The sequence below is a fragment of the Squalius cephalus genome, assembly GCF_949319135.1.
Source record: "Squalius cephalus genome assembly, chromosome: 1".
Taxonomy (NCBI): Eukaryota; Metazoa; Chordata; class Actinopteri; order Cypriniformes; family Leuciscidae; genus Squalius; species Squalius cephalus.
Genome location: NC_137122.1, coordinates 52,029,448 through 52,051,249, shown reverse-complemented (window position 1 = coordinate 52,051,249; position 21,802 = coordinate 52,029,448). Strand labels below are relative to the sequence as shown.

The following is a 21,802-nucleotide window of genomic DNA, read 5'->3' as shown; positions in this document are numbered from 1 at the left end:
AGGACGCAGCTATTGAAAAGCGTTTCAATAACGGTGAAGTTTCCTGGAGACTGTGTCAAATGTCACTCACTCAGCGGACTGAAGGCTGAGGGGCAAGTGTTCCACCGCTGGGTACAATCTCTCTGCCGCCACGTCGTCGCCCTGCAGCCAGTTAATGACCACCACGGCCACCGACGACCACCATTTGGAGTGAGGGTCACAGCCTGGAGGTCAAAGACACGATGGTGAGATCACACATACACAAAGTGACTGGCTAACACGTGCTTCAATGGAAACATGCAGAGATGAATGCTGGGAGATATGAAATGTGCTGACCTGAACGCAAAGCGGGAATGCAAATATATATTAAAGTCCAACTGAAATCAGAATTGACCCTATTTACTTTGTTAGCGCATATTACTAGTCTTGTGGTGAAAAATGAATCCGTGCAAGTTAATACACAGAAAAAAATTGTTTGCCGTCGTAATCTTTAATCAAAGTCTGAAATGTTACTTCCGGTCTGGAATGGCGTTCCTTCTCTGATGATGTAGGTTTGACGGCTTGGTTTGGGAAACGCTGAACCACTCCCCTCAAACCGTTAGTCTGCTATGAGCAGAGATGGAGAGGAGGAGCGCTAGAGTAAAACCCTGCCCTCTGTTCAATATTCCTTTTCACTGGGAAATACGTCACAACACTGGAGAAAAGTCGTTTGCAACTTCCGGTTCACGCGGACTTTAAGGGTGCTCCGATCAGGATTTTTGGGGCGCGATCACAGCCGATACGGATCACCGATCCCAGTCAACGAAACAAATAATACTACATGATAAATTCAAATAGACCCATTGGGTTTATTTAGCTATTCAACAACAATGTATTTTAAGTATTAAAAAAATGAGGAAGTATCATTAATATAAGACAACTCTTTATTTATTGGCGTGCAACACATTCCATTCCCTCGCATAGAGGTGATTAGGAACAGCTTAGAGCTTACCAAATATAGCAGTCGAGTGAAATAAATAATATAAATAGACAGAACAGAAAGTAATCAAATGTGAAACCACTGCATAGTCTTCCCTGTGTAAATTAAAGATAGATTAATCCCACTAAATCTACTAAAGAGCAGTGAGTGATTTTCTCTTTGTATTTTGCTGTTTGATTAACACTGAAACAGACGGCAGAAGGAATATTAGGCTGCTGTCACTTTAAGACCGAATGCACAGATCCAATATACTGATACACTTGCCACTTATTTCCTAGCTGTTTATGTTCACTTAAGATGTAACTGACGGTGTTTTAAGCAAACACTCAAAACCGGGCTTTTTGACATATTTCTGTGTGTTTTTATCCGATTAGGCGTGAACCTGAAGCTCAAAGTTCACTTTCCTTGTCCGTGTTCCCCTTCGTCTCGGAGCGTGCGCACAGAAAGTCGCAGAAAGTTTACAAGACAACGGCGCGGCATTTAAAGATAATTTCCGATCACAGAATTTACTGGTATTTTGGTGCCGATGTGTGAATGGTCTCTAAAAAGCCAGAGCGCCGTTGCTTGTGTGAACAGCATATGTGTGTATTTACCGGTAAAGTCAATCTGGTAATTTTACGGTAATTTACTGGGATTGCTGTGTGAAAGGGGCTATTGAGAACATGATCCAGGAGTCCCCAAAACAGCAGCTCGGGGGTCAAAGCAGACGTGAATGGAATCTAGGGTGAAGCTGACCTGTGACGGTGGCCATGTTTGATCCGATGGCGAAGGACTGTGTTGTGGCTCCTGCTGCGTCTGAGGCGCTGGTGAGTAACTGCAGGTATTCCAGAGCGTCCGAGTATTCCCTGTCCAAACAAACACACACACAACTCAAATTCACACTCAAACCACAACATAAAGTGATAAAACTGATTCAAAAGTGTACGGGGCACCAAATGTAAAATTAAGTGCAACCAAATCCTCAAGTTTGTTATATTTAGCAACCAATGCTGACAGTTAAACAAACATTTAAAATAAATAAATAAGTAAATAAGTAAATAAATAAGTAAGTAAATAAGTAAATAAGTGAGTAAGTGAGTAAATGAGTAAATGAGTAAATGAGTAAATGAGTAAATGAGTAAATGAATAAATGAATAAATGAATAAATGAATAAATGAATAAATGAATAAATGAATAAATGAATAAATATATATATATATATATATATATATATATATATATATATATATATATATATATATATATATATATATATATATATATATACACACACACGTTTGGAAGAAAATCTTGTTTTACAGAAATTAACCAATGTCTACATTATGATTTAATGTTTCAATTGAAGATTTAGCTTTTTTGCCATAATAATTATAGTATATAGGTGTAAAATATAGCGTAATTTTGGACAAGCTCTAAACGTTTTAGACCCCGTTTACACCTGTATTTAGCGTCATCCACTTGTGATCCGATCGACAAAAACGCATCTTAATACCAGGTGTAAACAGGGCCTAACATACTTTAAAGGGATAGTTCACCCAAAAATGAAAATTAGCCCATGATTTACTCACCCTCAAGCCATCCTAGGTGTATATGACATTCTTCTTTCAGACGAATACAATCAGAGTTATATTATAAAAAAAATCCTGTCTCCTCCAAGCTTTATAATGGTAGAGAATGGCCGTTTCTATTTTGAAGTCCATAAAAGTGCATTTATCCAACAACAACAAACATACTCTACACAGGGTTAATAAAGGCCTTCTGAAGCGAAGCGATGGGTTTTTGTAAGAAAAATACCCATATTTATAACTTTATAATCTAAAATAACGACCGTATGCATACTACGCAAATTGACTTGCGCCACAAGAGTAGCTTAACCAGTGACGCATGTATGACGTAGGATGTAGGAGTATCGTAAGCTTAGACGCCTCTGTGCAACAAACTGAAGGTTCTCTTCTATAGAAATCCTCCGACATTTCTCTTCGAAATGGCTAATTCACGACCGGTGTTTTGTTTTGCTCTTTCCTCTGAGCTTCCGAGTTCGTCATTGCGTTGTGCGTCGGTCTTCCACCGTAAATCGATGCGTACGGCCGTCTCAATCGGAAAGCTAGTGATTATAGCTTTCGGAAGCTAGTGATTAAAGTTTATAAAGTTTTAAATATGGATATTTTTCCTACACAAACGCATGGCTTCACTTCAGAAGGCCTGGAGCCATATGGATTACTTTTATAATGGATGGATGCACTTTTTTGGGGCTTCAAATTTTCTCCAGCCATAAACTCGCATTATAAAGCTTGGAGGAGACAGGACATTTTTTAATATAACTCTGATTGTATTCGTCTGAAAGAACAATGTCATATACACCTAGGATGACTTGAGGGTGAGAAAATAATGGGCTAATTTTCATTTTTTGGGTGAACTATCCCTTTAAGTGGAAGCAGACATCATCAGTATTATAACTGCACAATAGAAAAGATAGACATCTCTTCTAGAAACCAGTGCAGCTCTATTTTCTATAGAGATTCGTGCAAACTAGCGCTGAGAATGACACCCACCCGTCCCCATCAGTGAGGGTCTTGTCGCCTTGAGGCTGTGCCACACAGTAGAGGGCCTTTTCCAACAGATGCTCCCGGAAAGCCTGGGTCACCTGAGCCAGCGGGTCGACTGCAGACAAACGCAAATACACACAAGGGTGAGACCGGGGAAATCATTATCACGAGCACATTAAAGCCTGGTTTTCTCTGTTTAGTGCTGACCTGAGTTTCCTGCCTGGCTGTAGATGCTCTCTTTAGGGGTGCTGCGTATGGACCAGTCCTCATCCACAAAGAAGCGGTGACCCAGAGGGTGACACAACCACTGCATGGCAGGAGGGACGCTGCCACTGGGCGAGAGACAGGCCTGCCGAGCGCTGCTTAAGAACACTCGCTGCAGAACATGAAAAGAAACATCATATCTCCGCTTACCATATGCAGCACAGAAACAAAATATGGACACATCATCAAAACAAGAGTAGACGAACAAAACAGTACTGGATGAAAAGAGACTGACGCTGTTCCAAAACCTAGTGAGCTCTCTATGAAGGCAGCATTTTAAGCGCCACACGAACACTGACGTTGCCAAGTCTGGTAGCATTGCAATCATCTTGGCATAAAATTCAATCCCAGAATGCACTACGACAAGCTAAAATAGATCCGAAAGTCTGAATATAATTCATTCAATCCTGAGAATTACTGATAAAAATACTACAATCAAGTTTCAAATGGACCATTTTACCCAGTGTATATTGGGTAAGTGTATGCGTGATGTGCAGTTTAATGCTTGTTTAGAGTATCACACTGTTAGCTTAGCAACATGCTAATGGCAAGCTGCTCTGGGGATGCATAACAGAAACATCCCAACTCAAAATCATATCTGTTTAGTAGCCATGCTAATTTCACTTAGGACATTAAAGAATTCAGAAATTTCTGTAATACAGCTCCAGGTTTGAATGAACGCTTGGCGTATTCTATTGAAGCCCATTTCAGCCACATAATTTCAACTTTTCAAGTCATCTGAAGTCATATGAGACAAAAAGCTTATTAGAAGAAATTAAGTCATAATTATGACATCAAGTCAAAATTGACATGCATATGAAAAGGCAAAATAAAAAGAAAATAACTGATATTCTGACATACTTAAAGTAAATTAGTATGTCATAGTTTTGAGTTCTCATCTCATTATCATGACTTGGTATATCACAATTATGACCTAGTATGTCATAATTTCACATTTTTATGTCATAATTTCGACTTTTTATAACATAATTACGATTTTTTTTTTCTTATGCGTCTTCCATAGTATTCGTACAGCCGATCACATTGCCTTTCATAGTATACTCCATTTGCTAATGTGCACGAAAACAGGCACTTGACGCATGCATACTAGAATGTTTCATCCTTGTCCAGTGTCTGCGCAATTTCTCTCCAGAAGTTATGAAGGCTAAAAATGCCTTTGTACACATATAAACTAGAGTTGTGAATATACAGAGCATAAAAATAACACTTTTGAGGTTCCGTCTTGGTCAAGATTCGCATGCGTCTGACAGCAGTGCGGCTCACTAGATGTTGGAGCGGGGCCTGTGAGTGTGAATGTGTGTGTACTAACAGTAGTGAAGTGAATCAGGCGGGGTAGACTGGTTTTAATCCGTAGGGCTGCAGACACACAGATTTCTGCCAGTGTGGCAACAGGGAGACAGTCTCCTGCACACTCGGCCAGGTTAAGAGCGCTCAGAGCCATGTGGATGGCAGAGAGGTGGCTTCCTCCGAGCTTACCTGCACACACAGATCAACATCAGGAGTAAATATGATTAATGGGTAGAAGACTTGTCAACACAAGCTTGACAAACAACAAACGACAGAACAGAAGTCATTGATTTACAGTGGAGAGTAGTTATGGAACTGCATGGATTTGCAATCAAATGCGCATGTGGAATTTGAAATCTAATTAAAACAAAAATTAAAACTAATGAAAAGTAACACTTTATTTCGATTGGTCCGCTTTAGACATTCTACTAACTATAAGTCACTTTGCAACTACATGTCAACTTATTCTATGAACCCTAACCTAATAACCCACTACAGGCTCTACTAGATATGTTAGTTAGTAGAATGTCTAAAGTGGACCATCATAATAAAGTGTAACCACAGAGAATAAAAATGAACTCAAAATATCAATAAAAACCCTAACAGTATCTCAATGATAATAAAGTAACACTGTTCGGTTGTAATAAAACATTTGAACTGTATTTGTGACTAGACCATGACCACAATTTAACCATTAAAACGAGGGAATGAAGCAGCACAACTTGGCCATGATTTAACAAATTTTTAATTCGTGGTCACAGTATCTTTTATTTTTCCACCCGCATGTCATACATGGGCTTTGTCTTCTTTAAAGCCAATTTCTGTAAAATGGGCAATAAAGAATAATTATGTCAGAAAACATTTTCATAATTGTTAAATTATCATTTGCATTGATTAGCCCCAAAAAACCTACTATGCTACAGTCGCTTGTTTTGTGTGGATATATTCGTAAACTCATTAAATTATATAATTATATATTCGTAAACTCATTATTCTGTCATTTTACCATGGTGAATTAGCAGGGGGTGACGGCTGCTTTATGAACACTTTAAAAGTTCTGTGCGACTACCATTAAGGGGCCAATCGACAATCGTGCGCAAATGTCAGAGATAATAAAAAGGCGGCTCAAGGGGCCATTCACACAGAATTTGTTTATGCTGTTAAAAAAGTGAGATGCAGGTCAGTGAAGCGAAAAAAGAAAGGTCTAGAGATGCATTTTTTTTTAAAAGTTGACCTTATTTTTAACTCGAGCACCACGTTTTTAGAATGGTACGAGATGCTGCAAAAGACACGGCAAGCAAACACGTCCGTCTAGAGCGTTTACATTGAAAAACAATGGAAAAGTAGTGCAGTGGAATGGAAAAATGCGTTCTGTGTGAACCTGCCCTATCAGTTGCTCTCCACTAGGTTGATTCCATTATATATGCTAAAGCGACTCACCGGTCATGTGGAGTTGGTGTAGACGGTGGTAGACCAAGGCGGCATCACGGCAGCTCTTGCGGGCGTCTTCCTGAAGGGGGCGGTTGGAACGAAGGGCTCCGGCGCGGCTGGCTAGCCAGCGGCCCACCCACAGTCTCTGCAGACACAGACGCAGGGCGGACCACAGTACAGCACAGGTCAGGTCAAGTTGAGACGTGGGCAGAGGTCGACCAAGAGCTTTGAGACACGTCCAGAGGTTCTGTGAGGCCTGAGCAAAGTCTCCCTGCAGAAATACGTAAAGCATATTACAGAAACAGAAGCGTAGAAAGGGATCTGGTGAACTTGGACTCCCAGATCAAACATGGATACGTGCGAGAGTGTGTTTCATACCCTGGCTAGATCCAGATCGGCCTGCTTGCGGTGTCTCCAGAAGAGGACGGATGATTCTGAGTGAGGTCTGGTCACAGGTTCTCCATACACGAGGAGTCGGACCAAAACTCCAGCGACCAGAACACCGTTTAGCAGCCACACCAGAAGAGTGGGCAACATCCAATCCATCCAGCCCCAAGAATCGGCTACACAGACCAAAACAAGATTGGATTGTCCACGTCAGAGAGACAGCAACATAGTGTCGGCCCAGATCCGGCCCACATCTGGGCCGTGTGGAATCCACGTGTACCAGATGTGGGCCGGATCTGGGCCGACACTATGTTGCTGTCTGGGGTAGATTGGGTGGAATGGTATTCTGAACATATTGTCTCTCTCATGAGCTAAAGGCCCTGATATACAAAAAACAACAACAAAATCAGGCCAAAACGAAGTTCGTTTGGAGTTCGAAACAGCTTGCCAAAGCGAACTTTCCAGAAAAAGTTCACTCCGGCTGGTAAACACATTCAAACTCTGTGGTGATTGCATAATAGGTGGGTGAGGCCCCGCCTTCTTTAACTTGGACATTTTCTCCAGTTAATTTCTTCCGTTCAGTCCATCGAGATCAAATGAGAGTTAAAACAAACACTGGACAGCAGCTTTTTCATGTTTAATACCGTAAAGCTGCTTGTTTTAAAGCAATCTATTGTATAAAGTGCTCTATAAATAAACGTGATATGACCGAATTGCAAACACATCCACAATCGCTACGATCAGATGCTTTCTTAACTGCTGTTTTCTCACCGCTGTCCTTTTTGTTGTGTTTATTTTGTTACTGGGAGGAAACCGTGCAGCATATATTTACATATTCACCTGAATGTCGCTCTCAACAGCGTTGGGATGTTCGTTAACAGTATATCGGTATTTCAACTTCTTTTACCCCTAAGCGAAGACTGAAAAAGCACTTTGCTGTGAGTATATCGGGATCTTGAAGGTTTGAGTATTAGTACCTGCTTCCTCCATTGCCAGCATACTCCTTCCCGTGTGTCCTGAGACAGACGCCCCAGAGCTACTCCAGCCGCCACACAGCAGAGATGCCAGCGGGTTGAAGGACAGGAAGAGCATGGTGAAGGCGCACAGAGCCATACGAGAGCGATCCAGCATTCCTCCAGCCCTCTCCACCACAGGCTACGCGAGAGAACAGGATGATGGTGTTAAACCGTGATACGCTTATTCTTCCAGGTTCTTGACCTCAAGCAAATGAATTTTCCACTACAAGCTAACACATTCAATTGCTTCATGACCAAAGCCAATTCATTAAAGGCATGACAGGATAAGCAGATCATCAGAGTTTCTGCTACCTTGCTGTCTTCTACCATTGGGCTGTCCGGCTCAGAGTCGCTGCCGTGGTGCGAGTAGGTGCCGCTGGATTGGGGCGAGCCGACATCTGATGCTGGAGGGGTGGGGATTTCTGGTTTCACGTCCACCTCCATGGTCACAAGGTCCTTTAGAGACTCTGAGGAGGCAAAGAGACAGGTCAATGCAAAGACACCCACACCCCACTTGTGAAAAAGAAGTGCACTTTAAGTGTACTTCAAATCTTATTTATATATATATATATATATTTTTTAAATTTATATATATTTTAAATGTACTGTAAAAGTACACTTTTATGAGTGTACTTATACACTCATATAAGTCTTGTATAAGTGTATAAGTCAGACTTCAAAACGGAAACGGCCATTCACTGCCATTATAAAGCTTGGAAGAGCCAGGACATTTTTAATATTACTCTTGATTGTATTCGTCTGAAAGAATAATGTCATGTACACCAAGGATGACTTGAGGGTGAGTAAATTATGGGCTAATTTTCATTTTTGGGTGAACTATCCCTTTAAGTGCACTTTAATAATGTCAAATTATAAGTTTTATTTTAAAGTACATTTTAAATCATGTTTTAACAATCTTCTGTTGTGATTTAACGTACACTTATTTTGATGTGTTGACTAACACACTAACACATGTTAAGTATAATTTTAACTGTAGTGTGTTATTAGATACTACATTTCAAGTTGACATTTTAAAATGTAGTAAATTGCATTTTCATCATTACAAATGTGTAATTACAAATATATTTAAATATATCGAAAACAAGTTTCAAAAGAAATGGACCTTTTTAAATAAGATTATTTTAGTTTTCCATAAATGCTTGTCAGTACATACAGCAGTAACTTTAACCATATTTCAAAATTCAATAGAAGTAATTATGAGATTACATAATATAAAGATGTACTTAAGTAAACAAAAAAAGTTCAGCTAACTGCATTTAATATAAATTCAAACTGTAATACATTTTCATTTAATTGCAATTAACATGCGTATGTAATGTATGTTCTTTTACCGTATATTATCTCCGTAAAGTGTACTTCTTTTTCACAAAGGTCTTAACGTAAACATTCTTAATTTGAACCTTAACATTCTGGAAATGTTAACATTAGCCAATAGTGCCATTTCAGAGATGGAGCAATTCATCAAGTACATGTATTAGGAATGTAAAAAGGGTCCATTTTAATTTCATGTTGACTTTGAAGGTGAGCTTACTGTTCTTCTGGATGGACATTTTGAGTGCCATGTTCTCCTGCTTTAGTTTTTGGTTGGACTGCTGAAGGTAGCGAATGTGGTCGATGGCTTTTCTCAACACTGCCGACTTGTTGAGCTGCTTAAGAGAGAATATTAATTTTAGAATGCAAACACATCTTAAGACTATCTTCCACGTAAGATAAGAGCTACAAAATCTGGTTGAGTTCCATTCCATCTGGTTAGTTTTCAGATGAATTTCAAGGGTCACTACCATGAGCATAGTTTCTCTTGGTGACTAAATAACCAGACTTTCACAGACAATAAGCCAACCTTAGCTTCCGTCCCAGCCACCAGGTCTTTGAGCTCAATAATCTTGTCATTGATTGAGGATCGGTAGCGTTTTTCAATGGCGTTATGGGCGGTGCGTTTCTCGCCCTTATGTGGCAGGCCGCCCGGTTTCCCACTGATGGCGATGCGATTGATGGGCAGTTTCTCAGTGTCCACCATCAGTGGAACGGTGGTCAGGATGGTGCCTCCGCTCATCAGCGCCTGAGATGAGAGATGTACAGGTCGACAAAATAAAAACTGAGGTCTTCAGAAATGCATTAAATGTAATGTAATTTAACTAAAAGTAAGAATTTAGGTTATTTAAAATAACTTTGGCAAGATTTAAATGTGACATTTAAAATCAAATGTCTTGAACATTGATGTATAGCACTATGGCCAATTTATATCAAGAACAAAGCAATAAATTGAAGCGAATCTGAGACATTTTTTAAACTTTGTATGGAGAATCGACTCAAATTTCAATGGGCTTCTAACGAGCTCCTAAGTTGAAAAATTTAGGAGCGCGTTAATAAAACATTTGGTTGCAATGAATATTCATCAAATAATGCGTTTTTCCTTGATAAAAGGCATTTACAAGCAAACTTATTTAGAATGCAAAATGTACATTCGGTCTTTCAATACTTCTGCTACCAACTGTATTTAATACTCATGTAATTAAACAGTATGTAAATAAACAGATTATTGTGCTGATACTAGTCAAATCTACACTGCCAAAAATATTGCTGTTTGGATTTAAATAGGCAAATATGTTTATAGCATGTTTATGTTTGGTAACAGTTCTTCTAACACTAATTGATGGCGTGTGTAGCTTTTAATTCGTTAAACAATGTAGGAAGACACATCATGACCTTATTACAGGATGACAATGTCCAGATTCATCAGGCTCAAACTGTGAAAGAATGGTTGGGAGGGAGCATGAGGAACTATTTTCACACATGAATTGGCAACTCCAGGTCCAGACCTTAAATTCATTGAAAGTCTTTGGGTTGTGCTGGAGGACACTTTACAGAGTGCTGGACTCTTGCATTGTCAATACAAGATCTTAACCAAAAATGTATGCACCTCTTGATGGAAATAACATCACAACATTTATTTCCATCAACCATTCTTTCACAATGTGAGCCTGATGAATCTTCCAAACACACACACTTTTTTTTTTTTTTTTTTGGGCCGGGCCAGCGTATAAATTGAATATTATGGGTTCAAAAATGTTCTTAGTCTTTCCTTCCTGTTTACATTGCACAATAAACTGTATCTGTCATTTAATTCAACCAAAATACTAATAACCAGGGGAAAAATAACCTTTGCATAATGCATTACTTTTAATTATAAACAATTCTGAAATACACCGGGACTCTTAAGTTGAAATGTCTCTGATTTACTATATTATGCACTATATTATGCACTCTTACAACCATCTATAACATATTGCAATATAAACACCATAAGTAAATAAATTCATCAACAATAGCTCATACGCAATTTCTGTAGAACACACGACAGCGCCCCATTTTTACTTTGAAATGTAAAGTTTGAAGTTTAATAATCGTGCTAGGCCATATCTCGATTCCCATTTTTCCATCCCCTCCTAAAATGATCATTAAGACGTTTTGTTATACCATTTAAGACTTTTTACAACCATACATTTTATAAAGCAGATCCTTTTTTATGCATACACATGCTCCTAAATACATTTCACAGTTCGCAAACATCTATCTATTTTTAGTGAAGCGCTGGCACTGTCGCGCTCTCGTTGTGAACAGGCCGTGTGGGACTGTGTTTGTGTACCTGTAGTGAGGTGGTCTGGACCGGGGCAGTGGATGTAGCCAGCGTTGTGATACAGGGTGACGATACTGTTGTTACCATTGTCACATCAGGCTTCAGAGTTGTGAGCAAGAGAGAGTCTGCCTTAATGAACTGCGGCTGCAACAAAACCTGCGAAACACACGAAGAACGCTCAGCACACACAATAAAAGGTTGCTTGGCTGTAATATGTAATTATTGGACATGTGGGCAATTAGTGGGTCAATAAAAGCACTTACAGGAACCTGTTGAACCTGAGGGGAGATTGTCTGTGTGGGTGGGCTGGAGGCGGTGGTGAGGATTGGTGAAGCCGAGAGGCTCTGCATCTGTGCTTGAATGGCCATTGGTTGAACATTCTGTGGGGAGGCGGGGAGATTCGGGATTGGCTGAGGAGAGCTCTGCTGAGTGACAGCTGCAAGAGCCAATGAGATCATGAGAGGAAAGAAATGGCAAGAAATCGCACTAAGGGGCCGTTTACATGAGACAGTTTTCAACTAAAAACGGAAAACGTTTCATGCGTTTTGGCCCTTCGCTTACACGACAACGGCATTTTGAGGGACTGAAAACGCAAACTTTTGAAAAGGGGTTTCAAAGTGCAAGTTTTTGAAATCGATACCGTTATCGTCTCAGTATAAACTACAAAAACGTGAATTCGTGAAAACGGTGAGTGCACAGTGTGTCTTTACAAAGTGACATCGCCAACTACTGGCCTAGCATGAATAATACAGCGCTTTTAGTCGTTTTCACAGATCCGTGAGAACGAGGATGGTTTTGACGACGTTGTCGTCGCCTGTGCGTGGATAATGCAAAGGAAAAACCTGTCCGCTTTTAGAACATCGTTGTCGTGTAAACATACCCTAAAACTCTAATAACTCCTTCTGAAAACAACAAAGATCATTAAAGCAGAAATCATAACCACCTTTTGCCACTTGAGGCAATATTACCACTGTTTGAAATCTGTTGAAATGTGAACAAGCTGTCATTCAAGAAGAGATTTAGATTCACAGTCACACCAGTCTTCACCAAACGCCGTTACTGACCAGTCCTGTCTTAGCAATTGTTGTTGTTTGCCAGTTTCTCTTTTATCATGTATGTCTAGGGCCTAAAACTAACTTTTTGCCACATCAGCCAATGGGCGGTGACTTAAATTTTACCAGCCATAAATATTTTTTTTACTGCCCATGGAACTATTTTTGCAAAAAAAAAAATTTTAGATACCAGTGAAAATTCCCTTTTCATATACAGACACTTAAAGTAATCAAATGTAAAAAATAACACTGCATAGTCTTCACAGATTAATCCTTATTAAAGTTACAAAAGTTATTCAGTCAAGAGTGATTTTTTTTCTTCCTTTGTTGTTTGATTAACATTAAAAACAGATGGCAGCAGGATTATTAGGCTGCTGTCACTTTAAGACCGAATGCACGGATCTAACATAATGTTACACGTGCGTTTTCCTTCTCAACTATTTACGTTCCTTTAAGACATAACCGATTATGTTTAACCGATTACATGTCTGTTCAAGCGCAAGACGACGTTAAATGGAGCTTAATTTAGAAACTGCGTGCTGTCTGAGACCCGGATTTTCTGTTTGCACACATTTAAACCAGTATTACTAGTATTACAGTGCACCACCACTGTCCTATGCACACATATATTCATATTTATGTAAATTATGTAATCCGTATTTGTATATCGTTAATTTTTCCATTCTGTATCCTGCATTTATGTTAAGTACTGAAATTCCTTGTGTGCTTTAACACACTTGGCTAACAAAACCATCTCCAGTTTCTCCTGACTGGATGTTCTGTAAAGCTTGCTTCTGTAATAATAACAGTAAGGGGGGCAGGTAGAAGGTCACAATAGAAATTCATAACTCAATTCACCCGGACTGAACTTTGATCTACGCTAGTGTGATGTTGTCTTCTCTCTTTGACCTGGCGGAGACATTACCTAAGCCTCGCAACGATAAGCAGAATGAAACGCAATGATAAAAGCATATGCAAAGAAAGAATGTGGGCTGGGCTTCTTTTACACATGAACACAAAGTACGATGAAAGGTCACTAGGTTTCCAGGGACTGACAACAGTGACTTCCGTCTGCACCTTGAACTCAAATCGCCGTTTCATACCGAATCACAACTACCTGAAAGGATCTGCTGACATGATGTGACTGGTCAAAGGTGATGCATTTTAACAGTGCAAGTCGTCATGTGCATTACTCATGAATAACATGCGAGTAATCATTTACACTAAAGACTACATAATCTCAAAACACTTTTAGAAAGTTTTCATCAGTCAAGACACACACTTCCATAAAGCACATATCTGATCAATCCAATATGTCATGACTGAACGGATTCAAAACTAGTATAAATACTATGAAATCACTGTGAAATTATGATAACAGTGACCCTGGATAAATGTGACCCTGGACCACAAAACCATTCACAAGATTTATACATCACCTGAAAGCTGATTAAATAAGCTTTCCATTGATGTATGGTTTGTTAGGATATGACAATATCTGAAAATCTGGAATCTGAGGGTGCAAAAAAATCGAAACATTGAGAAAATCGCCTTTAAAGTTGTCCATTTATGTTCACGATTGTGCTGCATTCACTCACAAAAATAAATGTTTTATATATTTACGGTAGGAAATGTACAAAATATCTTAATGGAACATGATCTTTACTTAATATCCTAATGATTTTTGGTATAAAAGAAAAAACGATAATTTTGACCCATACAATGTACTGTTGGCTATTGCCACAAATACACCCGTGCGTCATGTGACTGGTTTTGTGGTCCAGGGTCACATATGCTTAGCTCAAGCTGATTTAACCGCTATTGCCAAGTCCACACATTTCCTTTTACAAAGTTTTATTTGAATATAGTTCAACTTTATTTGAAAGTTTCAGTATAACTTTGTTCATCAGTATTTCATTGGATAGGAATCAGGCACTGCAAGTATTAAGCTGGTGTAGTCCAACTAAAGACTGAAAAACAAAATGTCAGTTTGTCAAGCCATTTTTTTTTTAAATGATTTGATTTCAATCCTTCAATATTTATATATTTTATTTTTCAACTAGAGAGTGACCAATTATGAACACAGTAAGTGACCCCTAACATGCTATCATTCAAAGGCTTGGGCTGAGAAATTGACCTATTTTGCATTATTAAAAATAATTTAAATTTTTATTTGGTGCCAGTGTTGAATGTTTAGTTATTTGTAAACAAGACCAGTGAATCAAAAGTGATCATTTAATAAAATGTGAAGTATTTAAAAAAAAATAAAATAAAGTGTAGTTGACAATTTAATACCCACTTTATTTGGAAGGCTATTCAGAGACCTACTGGTTTAAGAAAACATGTAAAACATCTGGATGGTCTTATTAGAGTCACTTTCCCCACATTCTATCAGATGTTTAGTTACATAGTAGTTACATATTAAAGAAACGTAATAGAAAGACCAATTAGCTTATCAGTTAACAGTGATTTACACCCTTTGAGATGAAGTGCCAACAGATAACTGACACACTTATGGTAAGAGAGATAAGTTTTATGTTTACTAGTAGCTCAGGCGCCTCTCATGCACATGAATGACAGATTTTTATATTTCACATTTGTAGGGCTCTATGATTTTCACAATACAGAAAACAGACGGAATCCACGTAATCCAGTCATAATCAAGGCATTTACAGTATGACGTGGAGTAACACAGAATTAGGCCATTTTTAGATGCATAAATCCAAAGCAGGGCTGTAGAATGAATCAAATCTCGATATGGACTAGTGTCTGTGAACATTAAACTGCTATTGAAATCTGAAGTCTGCGTGTTCTCTGTGTGAATGAGCAGCACAGTTTCGTCTACTACACATAATGAAGCACATGCATCTGCCGTCTCACTATATGAGGACACATGAAGTCACTTCACCAGCATTTCATTAACACTATCGTCAGATACACACAGAAACTCAAGGGTCTTCACCACAACCCGTCAAAATAAAAGTTTGGTTTAACTTGATGTTGTACAGTAGAGTGTACTTCTCAAAAGTAATAATATTAATAATAAATAAATCTTTATTTAAGGAATTGCACACTTTTTTTAAGCACTTTGTTTGCCAAAATAATAAAAAAAGAATTGCTACATTTTCATTTGATTACATTTTAACAGATTTATGTTTTTGTTTTTACCACCGTTACCACCATTTTTGATAATAAATTGGTATTAAAGGTATAGTGGAGGATCTTTCCAAATTTTAGATAAGACCCGCCCTCTCCACTTTTTGAAAAGTTTGATTGATTCACCAGAATGATTGACAATTAGGAGGACCAATAGTATAGGTGATCCACCCGGAAGTAAAAAATCCTCCGCTATACCTTTAACTTATAAATCCAGAAAATGTAAAACATTTATGGGGCCTCATTATTGTAAGAAAATGTTAATAGATTATAACAAGTTTTAATAATTCAATTTATTTGATTAACAAATGATTAAGAAAATTTACACCATTGAAATGGAATTTAGGAAAAAATAAAACGGGGCCCTAAAATTATTTATATATACATGTATATCATTTTAATTATGTTTTTAATAAAACTCACCAGTATAGGCGTTCTGGATGGGGAAAGTGACCACAGACTGCTGCTGCTGCTGCGAGCTGAAGAGGACCTGCTGGGTAACGCCGAACACCGGGCTCTTCCCGGCCGGAGGCGACGGGTGGAGGCTGGGAGATGGAGCGGGCTGAGCTTTGGGCTGCGTGGTCTGCAGTGTCCCGGGGTTGGCAGCGGTGGAGCTCACCTGTGCCAGAGGAGACTGCTGGAAAGTGGGAGGGAGGAACACCTTGTCCGGGATGGAGGAGCTGCGGGTGATGGGGGGGCCCAGCAGGGCGTCCAGGTGCGGGCTGCTGCTGAGGATGGAGGAGGTGTTGATGGGCGTAGAAGAGGCGGGTGGAGGAGAGGAAGGGCTGGAGAGAGGCAGGGCTGACAGATCCTGCGGGGGGGCTGCGGGACCAGGAAAGGAAGTGTGATCGAACAGACCCACAAACTCCATGTCCTGGTTGTTGATAAGCTGGAGCATATCTGTTGAAACATGGAAAAAGAGACGGATACAGTGAGCAAATGGGGCGTCCTTAGGAGGCTTTAGAGGTGAATGGACCATGGGGAACAACAACATCTCCCCATCCCACCCCATCCCACCCCATCAAACCCAATCGCGGACAGGTCGACCTAGGGGGTGAGCAATGAGTTCAACCTCAAAGCTTAAATTCAACCAGTTCATCATATAAACCGATCGTGTTTCTTCAGAGAATTTGGACTAAACCACTCAATTCATATGGATTAGTTTCACAATCTCTTTATGAACTTTTTCGAAGAGTCAAAGTGGTAGTTGCATAGACTGTCAATGGAGGGACAGAAATCTCTCAGATTTCATCAAAAATATCTTAATTTGTGTTCCGAAGATGAACGAGAGTCTTACGGGTTTGGAACGACATGAGGGTGAGTAATTACTGACATAATTTTCATTTTTGGGTGAACTAACCCTTTAAGGGGGCAAATATTGTCCCTTAATGCTAAAGGTGTGACTGCAGTCACGGTGGAGGAGAGGGGGTGCGGATGTTATATGCCTCAGGGCCTCAACTCTAAAAAGTTTGGGAACCACTGAATGTCCTATTGGAATCAATTCCAGAGATATAGGCACCGCCATGTGACTCCATGAGTAAATTGTTATTAAAGGCCCACTGAAGTGCCTTGGAACGCGCAGCTTTGTATGATGCCTTGACGTAATTTCCACTGAAACAGGAAGCTAAGGCGGGACATACTGAATGGCTCCTCCCCCTTTTCAAATAGCCAATAGCGTTTAGTTTACCTCACAGACTGCAGTCATACTTGACAGCACCATGGAAGTGAATCCGAGCGCTGATGATACGTTGGATTCAATAGTAGAGGTGTGAACAAATTCTAGCCATTTCATTCTTAACCAACGTACAGTTGGCAAACGGAATAAACTCGAGCGTTTGAGCAACCGAAACACATATCTCAACCCATATTGCTCTGTGACGTGTCTGTCAATGGTTGCTTTGGCCAGGTGGTATTTATAGCATAGGGGGCGGGGCTTTAGATTCTAGAGAGCATTTGATTGGACAGAAGATGTGATGAGAAGCCGAAGTCCGCGTGATGTCATAAAAATCCGTGATCCATTTTAGCGGAAGTGAGAGACTGTAAGTTTTGAATGCTTATATCAACTAAATGCGAATTTTGTCATTGTTTTGGCACACACCAGCTTATTCATAACCTTAAGGCTAACATATTCATACTAAAAGCTAAAAAACTCAAATGTTGATTTCAGGGGGCCTTTAAATTGTACACATTTTCAGTGTCACACACTGCACACAGCTGATTGGTTATTCTCTACAAAGATCAGATTTGTGTTTGCAGCGTCTCTGTATACTTTGCTTGTTATTTTGAGTTTGATCTCAAAGCGACTGAGATCTGTGGATCCACAGAGCACAAGTTCGTCGGCACACACAGTGACTCCTCCACCTAAACGCCTGCACTAACCCATGGCAAATTCAGTCTGGATTTCACTCAGTTGTGGGATGGAGAGGGTGATCTGACTGCAGAGTGACCCATTACAGAGTTTCATCATTCCTCTCGCACAGGAGAACCAGTCAAGACCCTGCGCTTCACAGCCGCCCTCGCCACTGAGCCCCAATGAATAAAACACACGCATGAGAGGAAATCATTCATTACGAACCTCAAAAACCTGTAGGCTACAAAATGTCTTTAATATAAAATATCGATAATTAATGATAGTAACAGTAGGGGACCATTTATCGGGATTGTTTTATCACATTATGCTGGCATAATGATGACATTAATGATCTTGATTTAAATAGGCGATTTAGCTTAGACACACCCTAAGGCACAAATTAAGTTTGTTATTATCGGAACAAAGCATTATTATTAGTATTAGTATTTAAATAACACATTATACTTATTTGGATCTGAGATAAAGAAATAAAAAGTATTTTATGCACAAATATATAATTGAAAATATTATTCATGTAATTATTTTCTTAAATCAAAATATTTTTAATATTTAAATAACTAATTCATTGATAATATTGGGATATGAGATAAAGACATAAAAAGAATGAGAGGAAATTCAGTATAATTGTTATCAGTATTATTAGATTATAAAATACATTATTATTGGGATCTAAAATAATGAAATAAAAAAATATTTCATGCACAAATATATTATATATCGTTTCATATATTGTTCATGTTATTTTATTAATAAGAGTATAATTATGTTTTAAATAATACATTACAAATATTGGGATTTATTATAATCAGTATAATATGTTTTATTAGATTATAAAATAACATTATTATTGGGGTATAAAACAAGGAAATAAAAAATATTTTATGCACAAATATTATATAATTTAAAAATAATTGAATATACTTTTTTTAAATCAGAGTATAATTTTGTTTTAATAAATAATACATGAATAATATTGGGAACTGAGATAAAGAATCAGAGAATCAGTCTCTTTATAATAATAATAATAATAATAATTATAAAATGATACGTTAATATAATTGGGATCTGAATTAAGGAAATAAAAAGTATTTCATGCACAAATATCACATACAATTAAATCTTTTATTCATGATATTATTTTCTTAAATCAGAGTATAACCAGTATAATAACAATATGACTAATATATTAATAATAATAATAATAAAGTTAGTGATGTTACTCTGCTGGAGAGTTAATCCCCAACAGTGTAAAAAAAGTGAAGTGGTCAAAAGTGGTGTTTTCCATGCATGTGACCCCATATATCATCAGACTCCATCAGTGAGCACAGGCATGGCGGCGGCCGGTGTGTTTGTATGAGGTGATCGCGCTCGACCAATCAGAGGCCCAGAAAGCGCCTCGCGCTAGAGGTTACTATCGGGCACTGTCCGCTTCAGCAGCAGGGTTTACTTTCGGTCAGACCACTTCACCGTGCGTGGACCATTTAACCATTACAAAGGTGAATTACTAAAGGGTCTAATAACGCAAAGGGTAAATATGTAAATAAATACACAATTTCAGATATATTCAAACATTAAAATTGTGTCTAAATATATTTTTTAATGCTTTTCGGTTTGTGATACAGGACTGATGGCGTTTTGTTTGGTCAATTATTTTATTTTTTTATTTTAAATATTCTAGTTCTCGGAGAATTGTGTTAGTAGGGAATGGCCGATTGTAACCTCGCGCGACGTCACCACTCCAGGCTGGAGGGGGCGTGGCTTCTCACAATGCAACTTCTAATGAAACGCCCACAATATAATGACACCCTGTATTTTAGTCTCATTTTAATCAGATTTAACACACAAGGCACCATTACAATGCGTGCAAATAAAGGACCCATAGATGTGATATGTGTGAAAACTAACACACGCCCAGCTTGAGCTTCACTGACACCACCTGATCTCAGATCTGCTCACTGTATATCAGTGTGTTTAAAAGACGACACAGTTGTTTCTGAACAAAACAAGCATCCTATATGAAGACAAAGTGCATAGGTGTAATAGCTCATTTATTACAGATGATTGTTTTCCCACTTGTATCGTTGTTTTAAACACGTGTATGCGTCTGACAGCACCATCAATCAATGTAAATATGTGTCTGCAAACACACGATTCACTTCGTCCAGCCATATAACCTGCCTATACCCAGCACTGCAAGTGTAAACAAACGATCTCTTACCATCAATGTCGCTGAGCAGAGCCGAGTCAATATCACTCGGATCATGTAAAGACATACTGGAGTCCAGGGTTTCCAGTGACGGGTCGTCAAAAGACAGATTCATTGTCCTCGAGTGCTCTTTCAGGCTGACTTCAGAAGTATTAAATCACTCACTCACACAACAAGCGGTATTCCATGGAAACTAGGAACTTCTTGCACTCATCGAGCAGGCAAATATGCATTTGCTGGCGTAGTTTTCGTAGGATACGTCCACTTGGTTTTCGATTAACTCAACTTTCTAGCTGGACCTGCTCGTGTTCGTTTCCATACTGCCGCACAAGGCAAAGTTGACTTAAGAGTTTGCTTTGCACATTAGCATGCTAGCAGCGAGAGCCAGGCAAACCCCAGACGGCTGTGGGTGATTGACACGCCCCTCGACCAATCAGAACTCGCTCCTTTAGTTGTCGAGTCTCCTTCGCATGGCTTGCATTGAAATAAAACTGCAACTGAAGTCACTTATTTGAGATTTACTTTTTACTGTATTTTTTTTTTTAACTTAGCGTTTGGATTATTATAATTTATCATTGTTGTTTTTACTTGTATTATTGTATGTTATTTATATAAATGTGTAAAAGCTATTTAAACACGTTAATAATTATTTTCGACCTGTTCAATTAGTACGCTGAGAGTCAATATGTGTTAAACGTGAATAGGAAATCGACATATTTTACTATAAAGTTCTGAATTTACACCCCCGTTTTTGTTTACAAAATCTCACTCGGCAACTGCATGGCCTGAGCATTAGTGGGCTTGTCTCCGTCAGCCAATCAGAGTTGAGCAGAGGTGGGCCCTAGGACATCATGTTAGTCTGAGCCGCAGTGATGACTCCGCCTGTAGAACCAGAGAAACCAACCAATCGGGAGTCAGAAAGAGAGTGGGGTGATGTGACGTCACACATGTGGCTCCGTGATTACATCATGTATTTCTCGTAGAATAAGGATTAATATATCTATATGAACGGGGATTAATATGAAATGCTGAAATAAAAAATGAAGCTTTTATTGAAACAAACAAACTAAAAAAAAAAAAAAAATCTTTATAAACAAATTAAATAAATCCAATTTAAGCACAACTGATGCTCTCCACTAGAAAAATGTATATAAATACACAATTTGGTCAAGGTATGAAGCAGGATGGATTGATCTGACCTCAATAGTGTTTACAAAGTTAAGTCATTCTATATGTCTGTGAACTCACACACATAGATAACAACAAACAGATTGAAGTGGGTCAATGACCGAGAGTAACACCACCGACTGACTGCAGGGAAGCTGATGAAACCAAGGAGCTTGAACATACGTGTAGTTATTATTATGGCATGTTCGTGAGGTGCATGTCTGCATGAGTGTTAAAGACTCTCTCACACACACACACACACACACACACACACACACACAC

At 38.8% G+C, this 21,802-nt stretch overlaps 1 protein-coding gene across 2 annotated transcripts in view; it reads right to left on the bottom strand.

Annotated features, from left to right (window-relative positions):
* Positions 1–20,778, bottom strand: part of srebf1 (sterol regulatory element binding transcription factor 1) — a 25,085-nt gene extending 4,307 nt beyond the window's left edge. Inside the window, exons 1-15 of one of the 2 annotated variants that reach the window (XM_079873569.1) lie at positions 20,366–20,778; positions 16,200–16,676; positions 11,832–12,004; positions 11,578–11,724; positions 9,772–9,990; positions 9,463–9,580; positions 8,223–8,377; positions 7,872–8,049; positions 6,886–7,070; positions 6,517–6,778; positions 5,099–5,265; positions 3,712–3,880; positions 3,511–3,619; positions 1,694–1,803; positions 71–203 (exon numbers count right to left, since the gene is read on the bottom strand). In XM_079873569.1, coding sequence (XP_079729695.1) covers positions 71–203; positions 1,694–1,803; positions 3,511–3,619; positions 3,712–3,880; positions 5,099–5,265; positions 6,517–6,778; positions 6,886–7,070; positions 7,872–8,049; positions 8,223–8,377; positions 9,463–9,580; positions 9,772–9,990; positions 11,578–11,724; positions 11,832–12,004; positions 16,200–16,676; positions 20,366–20,468 — 2,705 coding nt within the window. In that variant the 5' untranslated portion in view covers positions 20,469–20,778. The remainder of the gene's footprint in view (positions 1–70; positions 204–1,693; positions 1,804–3,510; positions 3,620–3,711; positions 3,881–5,098; positions 5,266–6,516; positions 6,779–6,885; positions 7,071–7,871; positions 8,050–8,222; positions 8,378–9,462; positions 9,581–9,771; positions 9,991–11,577; positions 11,725–11,831; positions 12,005–16,199; positions 16,677–20,365) is intronic. The other variant, XM_079873570.1, reaches the window with a different exon arrangement.
* Positions 20,779–21,802: the final 1,024 nt, after the last annotated feature.